This window comes from Elephas maximus, chromosome 1, assembly GCF_024166365.1.
Source record: "Elephas maximus indicus isolate mEleMax1 chromosome 1, mEleMax1 primary haplotype, whole genome shotgun sequence".
Classification (NCBI taxonomy): Eukaryota; Metazoa; Chordata; class Mammalia; order Proboscidea; family Elephantidae; genus Elephas; species Elephas maximus.
Window position 1 is genome coordinate 230,983,696 of NC_064819.1, and position 14,634 is coordinate 230,998,329.

The 14,634-nt window shown below is 39.2% G+C and overlaps 1 protein-coding gene across 3 annotated transcripts in view; it reads left to right on the forward strand.

Moving 5' to 3' along the window:
• The window catches only part of SYTL3 (synaptotagmin like 3), a 112,421-nt gene that overhangs the window by 78,905 nt on the left and 18,882 nt on the right, over positions 1 to 14,634 (forward strand). For all 3 annotated transcript variants that reach the window (XM_049904701.1, XM_049904718.1, XM_049904710.1), the window contains one exon: positions 7,997 to 8,175. In XM_049904701.1, coding sequence (XP_049760658.1) covers positions 7,997 to 8,175 — 179 coding nt within the window. The remainder of the gene's footprint in view (positions 1 to 7,996; positions 8,176 to 14,634) is intronic.

A 14,634-nucleotide genomic window follows, 5' to 3' on the forward strand; every position in this document is an offset into this window, starting at 1 on the left:
GGGAGAGTGTTGACATGACATGGGGTTGGCAACCAATGTCACAAAACAATATGAGTATTAATTGTTTAATAAGAAACTAATTTGCTCTGTAAACCTTCACTTAAAGTACAACTAAAAAAAAGCTTGAAAGAGATGAATAGATTTCATACAATGAAATACTGTTCAGGGGTGAAAATGAACTAGAAGTACACCTAGCAGCATACGTTTAAAAAATAATGTAGAGAGAAAATAAGCTACAGGAGAATATGTGCTGTATGATTCCAATTATATAAATTTCAAAAGCAGGCAAAACTAACAAAGGTATTATTTGGGGGATATATTTGTTGTTAGTTGCTATTAAGTTGGCCTCAACTCAGAGCGACCTTATACATAACAACAAAATGTTGCCCAGTCCTGCACCATCTCCATGGTTGCTGGAGTCCATTGTTGTGGCTACCATGTTGATCCATCTCATTGAGGGTTTCCCTTGTTGTCATTGGCTTTCTACTTTACCAAACATGATGTCCTTTTCTAGCTATTGTTCTTTCCTGAGGACATGTCCAAAGAACTCTTGCCATCCTTCTTTCTAAGGAGCATTCTCGCTGTATGTCTTCTAAGACTGACGTCATAAAACCATAAAGACAAACGAGAAGGATTTACACAAAAATTTCAAACTCTCTTTACTAAAGGATGGGAAAGAAAGAGGAATTGATCAGGAAGGGGCCACAGGGAGGGTCCAATGTCCTGGTAATGTTATTTTTCTCAAGCTGAGTGATGGGTACATTGATGTTAATTTTACAATTATTATTCAACTATATATACAGCATATGTATTTTTATGTACACTATCCATTTCATAGCAAAAAAGAAAAACAAAGAAATAATTTATTCAGTTTGCTAAGGGCAGCTGAACTGTGTGACATTTTCAAAAGATTCATTAGTACTACACTTACTGTCTACAGGCATGGTTCTAAGTCTTTACATGCTTTGATTAATTAACTAGATGAGCCTCATAATCACTCTATGATATAAAAAAAATTAAAAATTAAGTCCGTTCCTGTCAAGTCGATTCTGACTCATAGCAACCCTATAGGACAGAGCAGAGCTTCCCCTCTGGGTTTTCAAGGAGGGGCTGGTGGATTCAAACTGCCGACCTTTTGGTTAGCAGCCGAGCTCTTAACCACGTGAGGAATATGAGGTGACAGAGGGTAAGTAACTTGCTCAAGATCACATGCCACTAAGTGTCAGAGTGGGATCTACAGGGTGTCTGGCCCCACTGCACACCAGCTTAACCACTACGCAGCCCTGCTCTTGGCATGCTCCTGGTCATCAGGAGATATATATATATATATAATTTTTTTTTTTTTTAGTATAGCTGTGTCTTTATAAAGTAAAAGGGCATCAGGCCTAGTTTGCAGCCTGCAAGTGACATTAAATAACTGTGACCTTCAGAGAAAGCCACTGGTGACAGTGCTCACTGCCTACCTTGGGCAGTCTCCTTGGTTTTGGCTCAAGCTTCCTTTTCTCTCAAACTCAGACAGACCAAAGGCTCTAATCAAAGTTAAGCTGAGTGCTTAGCTGCTCTTCTGGTCCAGGAACTACTGATTGGCTCAGTTTGCTGTTCAAAGTTTGCAACGTGCTCAAAGGCTCCGTTGTGGCTACGGAGAAAGCAGAATGACAAAACCCTGCTGGGGCAATGGCGGCAGTCATGTTATCTCCGAAAGAACACAGTTGACCAAAGAATGAGCTCGGCTCCTCTCTTTATCTGAGAGTGAACTTCCCTGGGGAAGCAGACCCAGCGACTGAACAACCAAGCAGGAGACCCAGGCACAACCAAGTAGGAGGCCCAGATGCAGCTCCAGGTCTACTTCTGATTTGCAGGCGTGGGTGTGTCTCACCTGCCCTGCCCTGCATATCTCTGGCACCTCACTCAGTGCTTGGTTCATGAGAAATCCTCAATAAATATTGATGAAGTGAAGAAAGGAAGCACTTGACGTATCCTGATAAGAAACTCCCTATGTGGATATTATGGTATGATGTGCTATGCTGCTTTGTACCAGCTGGAGCCATAGAATTAGAATTGAGGTCAGAATTCTTGAGTGCTAATCCTAACCCTAAGGAGCCCTGGTGGCACAATGGTTAAAGTGTTTAGGTGCTAACTGAAAGGCTGGTGGTTTGAACCCATCAGCTGCCCTGTGGGAGAAAGACGTGGCAGTCTGCTATCGTAAAGATTAACCCATTGCCTTTCAGTTGATTCCAACGCATAACAACCCAACAGGACAGAGCAGAGCTGCTCCATTGGGTTTTCAAGGAGCAGCTGGTGGCTTCTAGCTGCCAAACTTTGGGTTTTCAAGGAGTAGCTGTGCTCTTAATCACTGTGCCACCAGGTCTCCACCATAAATATTATAGCCTTGGAAATTCTATGCAGCAGTTCTACTCTGTCCTATAAAGCCGCTGTGAGTCAGAATTGACTTGATGGCATCCTAACCCTATGTAGGGTCGCTATGAGTCTGAATCAATAGCAATGGGTTTTAACCCTATGTAACTTTAAAAAAAAAAAAAATTTTTTTTTTTTTTTGACTTTACCCTGGTGGTGTAGTGGTTAAGTGCTATGGCTGCTAACCAAAAGGTTGGCAGTTCAAACCTGCCAGGCGCTCCTTGGAAACTCCATGGGGCAGTTCTACTCTGTCTTATAGGGTCGCTATGAGTCGCAATCGACTCGATGGCCCTGGGTTTGGTTTTTGGTTTTGTAACTTTCGGTAAGTGACTAACCCCCTGGGGTTTAGTTTCCTCGTCTGTCTCATGGGGATAACAGCTATCCTTGCCTGTTTCACAGAGCTGTGGAACTCAAGTGCTGTTACACGTAATAGTAATAAAAAATAGTTACCGTTTATTAAGTGCTTCTTATGGGTCAGGCACTGGGCTAGGAACCTTACATACATTATTGTACTCAATGTTTATAACAACCCTATGAGACTTGCCTTTTCTATCTTTCCATATGGCCAATTTTTGTAAATTCTCTATAATACTTGAAGAGATTCTATAATCCAAAGTGTTGGGAGAAATGTTTTATGTATGTCATTAGGCCAGATCTGTTAATTGTGCTGTTTTAAAATGATCTGTATCTTTTCTGGAAACCCTGGCGGTGTAGTGGTGAAGTGCTACAGCTGCTAATCAATAGGCTGGCAGTTCAAATCCACCAGGCGCTCCTCGGAAACCCTGTGGGGCAGTTCTACTCTGTCCTATAGGGTCGCTATGGGTTGGAATCGACTCAACGGCAGTGGGTTGGGTTTTGGTTTATATCTTTTCTGATAACTTTTTTTTTTTTTTTTATCGGTTTGTTCTACCATTATTGAGAATAGTTAAAATCCCTGTAGATTTATCTATTTCTCTTTTAGGTTCTGTCATTTTTTCCTTTATTTATGTTAAGCCAATGTCGTTAATTTAGAGTGGTTACCTCTCTCAAGTATATTGACCATTTTGTAATTATCAAATGTTTTTCTTTGTCTTTAATAACGTTTCTTGAGTCAAAAATCTACTTTGTCTGGTGTTATTATAGTTACATTGCTTTCTTTTGGTTAATGTTTGCATGGTATATTGTTTTCCATCCTTCTATTCCTACTTTTCTATGTACTTATATTTAAACTGTCTCTTTTAAGCAGCATATATAGTTGGATTTTTTAAAAATCCATTCTGACAATCCTTGCCTTTTTTGTAATAATAGTCTTTTTTTTCTAATTGTAATTACTGAGATATTTGGCTTTAAATCTATTAGCTTATCTACTTGGTTTCTATTTTGTCTATTATCTATTTGTGGTCTACTTTTCCTCCTGCCCTATATTTCTTTCCCCTTCCCCACTTCCTGTCATTGCTTCTTTTAGATTAATCAAATCTTCTGGCTTCTATCATTTGTTGAGAAGTAAATTGATAAGTCTTGTTTCCTCCGTCAAAGGTAATATCTTTTTTTCCCTGGCTGCCTTTAAGATTTTCTTTTTGTCTTTGATTTTCAGAAATTTTACTATGCTGTGTCTATATATGGTTTTATTTTTTTAATGGTTTCCTACATGGGATTCATAGAGCTTCTTAAAACTGTGGTTTATTGTCTCTTGTCAGTCTTGGAAAATTCTTGGCCAGTATCTCTTCAAATATACCTTCTGCCTCATTTTCTCTCTTTGTGGGACTCCAAATATGTATTGTACTTTTCCAAAGGGTATATTTATCTTATACGCTTTTCTGTATTTTTCATTCATCTTTTTCTCTGTGCATCGTTCTAGATATTTTCTACTGACCTATCTTCCAGTTCACCAATTCTCCTGTCAGCTGTGTCATCTGTTAAATCAATCTGTGGAGCTCTTCACTTCATTTACTGTATTTTCTAGGTTTTAATTATTATTATTTTATATATTCTATTTCTTTGGAGACATTCTCCAACTCGTTCTTTATTTTCTTGACCATATTGATCACAGCTATTTTAAAGTACGTGTCTTATATTTCCTATATCTGAATCACCCACGGGTCAGTTTTTATTGTCTTTTTTATTTTCTTCTTCTATTTTTGGTCGTTTATTTCAGGATCCTACATTTAGAATGAACAACAATCCTGGTTTTCCCAGGACTCCCCTGGTTTTAGCACTTCAAGTCCTGCATCCCAGCAAACCATTCGGTCCTGAAAAAATTGAAACAGCTGGTCACCTTTCAGTACTAGCATATCTGGTAGTTTTTTTTTTTTTTTTTTAATTGAATGCTGGGCATTATGTATGAAAAAAAACTCTAGGGGTAAATTGAGGCTCAAGAAGATGCTATGTTCCTCCAGAGAATATTTACTTTTTTTTTTTTAATTTTTATTGTGCTTTAGGTGAAAGTTTACAAATCAAGTTTGTCTCTCATACAAAAATTTATATACACCTTACTATATACTCCTAGTTGCTCTCCCCCTAATGAGACAGCACATTCCTTCTCTCCACCCTGTATTCCCCATGTCCATTCAGCCAGCTTCTGTCCCCCTCGGCCTTCACATTTCCTCTCCAGACAGGAGCTGCCCACGTAGTCTCATGTGTCTGCTTGATCCAAGAAGCTCACTCCTCACCAGTATCATTTTCTATCTTATAGTCCAGTCCAATCCCTGTCTGAAGAGTTGGCTTTGGGAATGGTTCCTATCTTAGGCTAACAGAAGCTCTGGGGGCCATGACCTCCAGGGTCCTTCTAGTCACAGTCAGACCATCAAGTCTGGTCTTTTTACAAGAATTTGAGGTCTGCATCCCACTGCTCTCCTGCTCCTTCAGGGATTCTCTGTTGTGTTCCCTGTCATGGCAGTCATCGGTTATAGCCAGGCACCATCTAGTTCTTCTGGTCTCAGGCTGATGTAGTCTCTGATTTATGTGGCTCTTTCTGTCTCTTGGTCTCATAATTACCTTGTGTCTTTGGTGTTCTTCATTCTCCTTTGCTCCATGTGGATTGAGACCAATTGGTGTATCTTAGATGTCCACTTGCTAGCATTTAAGACTCCAGACACCACTCTCCAAAACGGGATGCAGAATGTTTTCTTAACAGACTTTATTATGCCAACTGACCTGTATGTCCCCTGAAACCATGGTCCCCAAACCCCTGCCTCTGCTGCGCTGGCCTTTGAAGCATTCAGTTTATTCAGGAAACTTCTTTGCTTTTGGTCTAGTCCACTTGTGCTGACCCAGGGAGGATTTAGTTTTGCCTTCAGCAAGCATCTAGGGTAGGAGCAAATCATCTTAATCCAATATGGGACTGAGATAATTCAAAGCTGGGTTTCAGTCTTTTTGGGGACTGTTCCATTTTCAGTTGACTCTTACTGCTAGGAAGAAACTCATTAGGGGTTTCCCAGCTGATAGACTGAATATTTACCAAGCCTGTATGTGCTGGTCCTGAACTCCTTTTTTTTTTCCCTCCCTTTTGTTGTTGTGTGCCTTTGAGTCAATTCCGATTCATAGCCACCCTATAGGATAGAGTAGAACTGCCCCGTAGGACTTCCAAGGAGTGGCTGGTAGATTCGAACTGCCAAGCTTTTAGTTAGCAGCCTGAGTTCTTAACCACTTCACCACCAGGGCTCCTTTTTCTCTCTAGTACCATTAATTTGTGGAGCTCTTTATTTCAGTAACCTTATTTTCTAGGTTTTAATTATCATATATTCTAGTTATTTGGAGAAACTCTCCAACTTGTCCCTTATTTTCTTGACCATATTGATCACAGTTATTTTAAAGGTCATGTCCTATATTGCCTATATCTGTATCATCTGTGGGTCTGTTTTTATTGTCTTTTTTTTTTTTCTTTCTATTTTTGGCCATTTATTTCTGGATTCTATGAAACTTCTGAAAGCATTCTTAAGCTTCTCAGCCTGTCAGATATAGCTTCCAATTCAGCAAATACCTTGAGGGGGAAGCAGCGTCTTGCATTAGTCTCACCTCAGTGCATTTTTCTTTTCTCTGGGATCTTTGCACCTCAAGTTCCAGGTGCCTTCCCAATTTTGTCTGACTGCTAAAAACTTTGTTCATTTTCTGAGCCCCTTGCTGCTTCTTTTAGCTTGACTTGCCAGGTTTTCAGCCCTGTGCTACTTGCTACTTTAGAGACTGACAAATGCCTCAAAGGGGGGAAGCAGATCAGGTCAGGCTTTTCTCAAGATGCTTCTCTTCTCTTCAGGATCGTAGACCCTTGCCTTCTGGCTATCTTGGTAGCTCTGGACCATTTTGAAACACTTTGGTTTTTCAATTCAGCTTTTCTAATTGTTAGGAGCAGAAAAGTTGGCCTAATACAGTTTAGTCTGACAGAACCAGAAGTGAAGTCCCAGGGGAGCGCCATTTTAATTATCAGAATTTTTCAGCACCTTTATTTGTTTACATCGTTCTTTTCCCAAGCAACTCACATGTTTTGCTATGCTCCCTGCTGTTATCTTCTATCTTTACCTTTTTGTACCTCGCTCATTCATGCCCTTTCACCACTTCCTGCATTTTTGAATGTGTAAAATGTAAGAATTATTTTCCATTCAAACACTTGCGTGGGTGTTGGCAGATGACGTTTTTCAGAACCAGTGACTGCGCACAGGGAAACTGGTCGCTTTCCTGGCGGTAGATAATTCGGGCTTTCTTCCCTCTGTCGAGTTGGTTTTGTTTTGTTTTGAATCTCTCTTTGCTGGTCCTGACCCTTTGCCCTAGGTTTTCTCCTTAGTTTCTTTTCAGGACATTTCACAGTGCAAAGGAACTAGCTGGGAAGTGGTAGTGGAAATCAGTTAGGCTTCTCTGTTTTACTAACGTCAGCACTGAGATTAGTTGCATGCAAATAGTGGCAAATATTTAAGTGAATTTAATAGTGAGGTTGTTAATTTTGTCCTTTAGGCCCTGGCAGTCTGTGCTACTTATCTGCATTATCTAATCTTGGAATGCCCTATGACGGTTTTGTTGTTTTCCATTTTAGATAGCCATAAAAATTTAAACACAATATATAAAGTTACCATGACTGCACACTTTACAGCCCTTATTTCACTAACCCTTCATCATAACCCTATGATATCAGTATTATTTTTTCCATTTAGACTTTGACACAGCTCGTAAGTAGCAGAACCAGAATATGAATCCAGTTGATCTGGTTCCCAGTCACAGGCACTTAGCCGCCATGCTATGTGCTTTCCATGAGGCTCTCCCTGCCGTGGATATTATCTGCCCTCCTGAGTGTTATCTTTGCAGACTTGCACTGGAGATGTTGCACATCATCACAAGTGATTCACGTTAAAGAACGAGATTGTGTAAACTTTATTGCTAGGCAAAGACCATATCTGGGTAAGACAAGGCTTTCTCAGGGCTCCCCATTTCCATAGGATGGAGTATGTGCTAACTTGTTTGGCAAAGTACAATCTGGTGGATTATTAACTTCATGTGAGTCGGGATGCATACACTGTGTTAATTTTATTTTTTTTTTTTTGATATCATGAAAATAGAAGTGCAAGTAAAAAGTGGTTAACTTGAAGTAATTTCTTGTCTCTGTCATTTTTCATTTCAGGGGAGTTTAATTAGCATTAACAGCACTTGTACAGAGATGGGTAATTTTGACAACGCTAATGTCACTGGAGAAATAGAACTCGCCATTCGTTATTGCTTCAAAACCCATTCTTTAGAAATCTGCATCAAGGCCTGTAAGAACCTTGCCTACGGAGAGGAAAAGAAAAAAAAGTGCAATCCGTAAGTTTTCTCTCTCTCTCTTTTTTTTTCTTAGTTTTAATTTAGATGATAGACATATTGGTTCTAATTTCATATGGAAATGCAAAAGTCAAAGAATGACCAAGACAATTGTAAAAGAGAGCAAAAACAAAGTCTTACTTCAAGAATTATTATAAAGCTTTTACTGACGCATGGACAGACAGATCAATACAGCAGAATCAAAAGTGCAGATACAGACTCTGGCATATCTGGGAACCTAAGTCGGAATCAACTCAACAGCAATGGGCATATATGGGAACCCGGGTGGCACAGTGGTTAAGAGTTCAGGCTGCTAACCAAAAGGTCAGTACTTCAAATCTACCAGCTGCTCCTTGGAAACACTATGGGGTAGTTCTACCGTGTCCTGTAGGATCACTATTAGTCGGAATCCACTCGACGGCAATGGGTTTGGGTTTTTTTTTTTTTAATATGATCAAGAGGCCATTAAAAACCTTTGGGGAAAATGATGGGCTTCAATAAACAGTGTTGGAAAATTTGACGTTCCGTATATGAAAAATAAAATTAGAATCTTGTTTCACGTAATCCATAAACAAATTATAGATGGGAAACAGTGTGTCACTGTTACGTTAATGTGCCTTTCCCTGATTACTAACAAGGCTGACCAACTTTTCACACACCCATTAGCCACTTAGGTTGCCCTTGCTATGAATTCCTTGTTCAAATCCTTTGCACATTTTCCTATTGGACTGTTTGTCACTTTCTCATTTGTTTACAGGATTTTTTTGTTTTAATTGTTTCGAATGCAAACTCTTCCTTGTTTATATGTATTTTAATTATCTTCTCCTAATATGTTACTTGTTTGTGATGACCTTGTTGTTGTTGCTGTTGTGTGCTGTCAAGTCAGCCCTGACTCATGGCAATCCTATGTGACACAGCAGAATTACCCCACAAGGTTTCCTAAATGATAATCGTTATGGGAGCAGATCGCCAGGTCTTTTCTTCCGTGGAGCCACTGGTGGGTTCAAACTGCTGACCTTTCAGTTAGCAGACGAGTGCTTAACCATTGTGCTACCGGGGCTCCTTGTGATGATTTTACTTGTAGAAAATTTTATAATGTCAAATTTATCAAATTTTTCCTATTAAAAATCTCTGCTTTTTTCACCCCAACATTGCTGGCACTAATAAAAAAAAACACAGAAAATAACAAATGTTGGAGAGGTTACCGGGAGATTGGAGTTCTTATGCATTGCTGGTGGGAATGTAAAATGATACAATCACTATGGAAAACAATATGATGCCTCCTTAGAAGTCTAGAAATAGAAATATCATATGATCCAGCAACCCCACTCCTATGAATGTATCCTAGAGAAGTAAGAGCTGTCACACAAATAGACATACGCACACCATGTTCATTGCAGCATTATTCACAATAGCAAAAAGACGGAAACAACCTAAGTGCCCATCGATAGATGAATGGATAAACAAATTATGGTACATACACACAATGGAGTATTACCCAACGATAAAGAACAATGATACAGCCACAAAACATCTTACAACATTGGATGAATCTGGAGGACATTATGCTGGGTGAAATAACTCAATCACGAAAAGACGAGTATTGTACGAGACCACTATTATAAAAACCCAAGAAAAGATTTACACTCAGAAAAAAGAAAAAAAAAATCCTTTGATGGTTATGAGGGACAGAAGGGTTCGGGAGGGAAAAACACTAACGAGTGTTAACTTTGGTGAAGGGAAAGACAACACACAATATAAGGGAAGTCAATACAACTTAACCAAGGCAAAGTCATTGATGATTCCTCGACACTTCCAAACACGTTGAGGAACTGAGTTACTGGGGTTGCGGGCTGGGGACCAAGGTCTTGGGGGACATCTAGGTCAATTGGCATAACGTAGTTCATAAAGAAAATGTTCTACGTGCTACCTTTTTGAGTAATGTCTGGGGTCTTAAAAGCTCGAGAGCAGCCATCTGAGATACATCTATTGGTCCCATCAGGTTTAGAGCAAAGGGGAATAAAAAAACCAAAGACACATGGAAAATATTAGTCTAAAGGACTAATGGACAACATGAACCACAGCTCCCACCAGCCTGGGCCCAGAATGCTGACACATTACAGGGATTGCGACTAATGTCACAACACAATTTGTGTATACCATTTTTAAATGAAAAAAAAAAAAAACAACGCTGCTTTTTGTGTTAGTAGGCAAACTGCTATGACACCTAAAGTTATGTTGTTAGGTGTTGTCAAGTCAGTTCCAACTCATAGCAACACTACGTACCACAAAATGAAATACTGCCTGGTCCTGCGTCATCCTCACAATCATTGTTATGCTTGAGCCCATTGTTGCAGTCACTGTGTCAGTCCATCTCACTGAGGGTCTTCCTCTTTTCTGCTGACCCTGTACTTTACCAAGCATGATGTCCTTCTTCAGGGTCTGAACCCTCCTGATAACATGTCCAAAGTATGTAAGATGCAGTCTTGCCATCCTTGGTTCTAAGGAGCATTCTGGTTGTACTCCCTCCAAGACAGTTTTGTTCGTTCTTTTGGCAGCCCATGGTATATTCAATATTCTTCGCCAACACCACAATTCAAAGGCTTCAGTTTTTCTTCAGTCTTGTTACTCATTGTCCAGCTTTCACATGCATATGATGTGATTGAAAATACCACAGCTTGGGTCAGGCACATCTTAGTCTTCAAGGTAACATCTTTGCTTTTCAACACTTTAAAGAGGTCCTTTGCAGCAGATTTGCCCAATGTGAGGCGTCTTTTGATTTCTTGACTGCTGCTTCCATGGCTGTTGATTGTGGATCCAAGTAAAATGAAATCCTTGACAACTTCAATCTTTCCTGTGTTTATCATAATATTGCTTATTGTTCCAGTTACGAGGATTTTCGTCTTCTTTATATTGAGGTGTAATCCATACTGAAGGCTCTGGTCTTTGATCTTCATCAATAAGTGCTTCAAGTTCTCTTCACTTTCAGCAAGCAAGGTTGTGTCTTCTATATAATGCAGGTTGTTAATGAGTCTTCCTCCAATCCTTTTGCCCGGTTCGTCATATAGTCCAGCTTCTCAGATTATTTGTTCAGCGTACAGGTTAAATAGGTGTGGTGAAAGGATACAACCCTGACACACACCTTTCCTGACTTTAAACCATGCAGTATCCCCTTGTTATGCCTGAACAACTGCAAATATCCATTAATAATTAGAACGTGGAATGTACAAAGCATGAACTTAGGAAAATTGGAAATCATCAAAAATGAAATGGAATGTATAAAATTCGATATCCTAGGCATTAGTGAACTGAAGTGGACTGGCATTGGCCATTTTGAATTGAACAATCATATGGTATACTATGCCAGAAATGAGAGCTTTAAGAGGAATGGTGTTGTATTCATTGTCAAAAAAAAATTTCAAGATCTATCCTGAAGTACGATGCTGTCAGTGATAGGATAATATCCATATGCCCACAGGGAAGACCAGTTAATACGACTATTATTCAAATTTACACACCAACTACTAAGGCCAAAGATGAAAAAATTTGAAGATTTTTATTAGCTTCTGCAGTCCGAAATTGACTGAACATGCAACCAGGATGCATTGATAATTACTGGTGATTGAAATACAAAAGCTGGAAACAAAGAAGAAGGATTGATAGCTGGAAAATATGACCTTGGTGATAGAAACAATGCGGGAGATTGCATGATAGAATTTTGCAAGACCAATGACTTTTTCATTTCAAATACTTTTCTTCACCAACATAAATGGCAACTATACACATGGACCTCGCCAGATGGAGCACACAGGAATCAAATCGACTATATCTGTGGAAAGACAATGCAAAAGCTCAACATCATCAGTCAGAACAAGGTCAGGGGCCGACTGTGGAAAAGACCATCAGTTGCTCACATGCAAGTTCAAGTTGAAACTGAAGAAAGTTAGAAGACCATGAAAGCCAAAGTATGACCTTGAGTATATCCCACCTGAATTTAGAGGCCATCTCAAGAATAGATTTGATGCATTGAACACTAATGACCGAAGACCAGATGAGTTGTGGAATGACATCAAGGATATCATACATGAAGAAAACAAGAGGTTATTGAAGAGACAGGAAAGAAAGAAAAGACCAAGAAGGATGTCAGAGGAGACTCTGAAACTTGCTCTTGAACGTCAGGCAGCTAAAGCAAAAGGAAGAAATGATGTAGTCAAGATTGAATGAAAGACTTCAAAGGGTGGCTCGAGAAGACAAACTTAAGTATAATAATGACATGTACAAAGAGCTAGAGATAGAAAACCAAAAGGGAAGAACACACTTGGCACTTCTCAAACTCAACGAACTGAAGAAAAAATTCAAGTCTCGAGTTGCAATAGTAAAGGATTCTATGGGGAAAATATTAAACAACGCAGGAAGCATCAAAAGAAGATAGAAGGAATACACAGTGTTACACCAAAAAGAGTTTGTTGACGTTCAACCATTTCAAGAGGTAGCATACGATCAGGAACCAACAGTGCAGAAGGAAGAATTCCAAGCTGCACTGAAGGCACTGGCAAAAAACAAGGCTCCAGGAATTTATGGAATATCAATTGAGATGTTTCAACAAACAGATGCAGTGCTCAAAGTGTTCACTTGTCTATGCCAAGAAATTTGGAAGACAGCTTCCTGGCCAACTGATTGGAAGACATGTGTATTTATGCCTATTCCCAAGAAAAGTGACCCAACCAAATGTGGAAATTGTTAAACAATATCATTAATATCACATACAAGCAAAATTTTGCTGAAGATCATTCAAAACCTGCTGGAACAGTGTATCGACAGGGAACTGCCAGAAATTCAGGACTGATTCAGAAAAGGATGTGGAACCAGAGATATCATTGCTCATATCAGATGGATCCTGGCTGAAAGCAGAGAAAACCAGAAGGATGCTTACCTGTGTTTTAATGACTATGCAAAGGCATTCGACTGTGTGGATCATACCAAATTATGGATAACATTGTGAAGAATGGCAATTCCAGAACCTAAAGGTTATAAATACATTTTTCTCACTTTTCTTGTAATCGAGTTTTTATTATTCACACTTAGATCCTTGTACATTAGATCTGGAATTGATTTTCTGTGTATGGATTAAGGCAGGGACCTTATTTTTGCCTTTTTTCCTACATGGAAAGTTTTTAGCACGTTCTTTAATTACCAACTAGGGAGTAATGGTGGGAAAATGAAAGGATTATTGATCCAATCAAATTGTCCTCTGCTCTGAAGAGTGCTGGAAATGATAAATTAAAATATTTTCTGATCTCTTAATTTCTTTTAAAATTTGACTATTGAAAGAAAAAATAACAATGAAAAAATAATAACAATGTATCATAGGGCTTATTACACATGGAAAAGTAAAATGTATGACGATAATAACACAAGGTCAGGAGGGGTTAATGGAGCTATATCATTTTAAGATTCTTACATTATATTTGAAATGGTATAATATTGACTCAAGGTAGAATTGGAGAAGGTAAGGAAAAAGAAGAAAATGTGTACTGTAATTCCTAGAATGACCACTGAAAAATAAAACAATGAAGTAGGGCTAAAATGTCAATAACCAAAACAAATCTGTTGCTGTTGAGTTGATTCTGACTCATAGCAACCTTATAGGACAGGCTAGAGCTGTCCCATACAGTTTCCAAGGAGTGGCTGGTGGAGTCAAAACTGCTGACCTTTTGGTTAGCAGCCAAGCTCTTATTCACTGCACCACCAGGGGTCCAAAATGTGAATAACAAATAAAAAAAGAGGAGATAAAATGAATTTTAAAATTCTATTAAATGAAAAGCAGGTTGAAAAGAAAGAAAAGAGGAACAAAAAACAGATGTAACAAATAAAAAAAAAATAGAACATCTCATACTTAAACCCAAACTTATCAGTAATTATATTAAATGTTGTTGTTGTTCTTAGGTGCCATCAAGTCGGTTCCGACTCAGGCAACCCTATGCACAACAGAACGAAATACTGCCCAGTCCTGTGCCATCCTCAAAATCGTTGTTATGCTTGAGCTCATTGTTGCAGCCACTGTGTCAATCCACCTTGTTGAGGGTCTTCCTCTTTTCTGCTGACCCTGTACTCTGCCAAGCGTGATGTCCTTCTCCAGGGACTGATCCCTCCTGACAACATGTCCGAAGTATGTAAGATGCAGTCTCCCCATCCTTGCTTCTAAGGAGCATTCTGGTTGTACTTCTTCCAAGACAGATTTGTTCGTTCTTTTGGCAGTCCAACACCACAATTCAAAGGCATCAACTCTTCTTCAGTCTTCTTTATTCATTGTCCAGCTTTCACAGGCATATGATACGATTGAAAATACCATGGCTTGGGTCAGGCGCACCTTAGTCTTCAGGGTGACATCTTTGCTCTTCAACACTTTGAAGAGGTCCTTTGCAGCAGATTTGCCCAATGCAATGCGCCTTTTGATTTCTT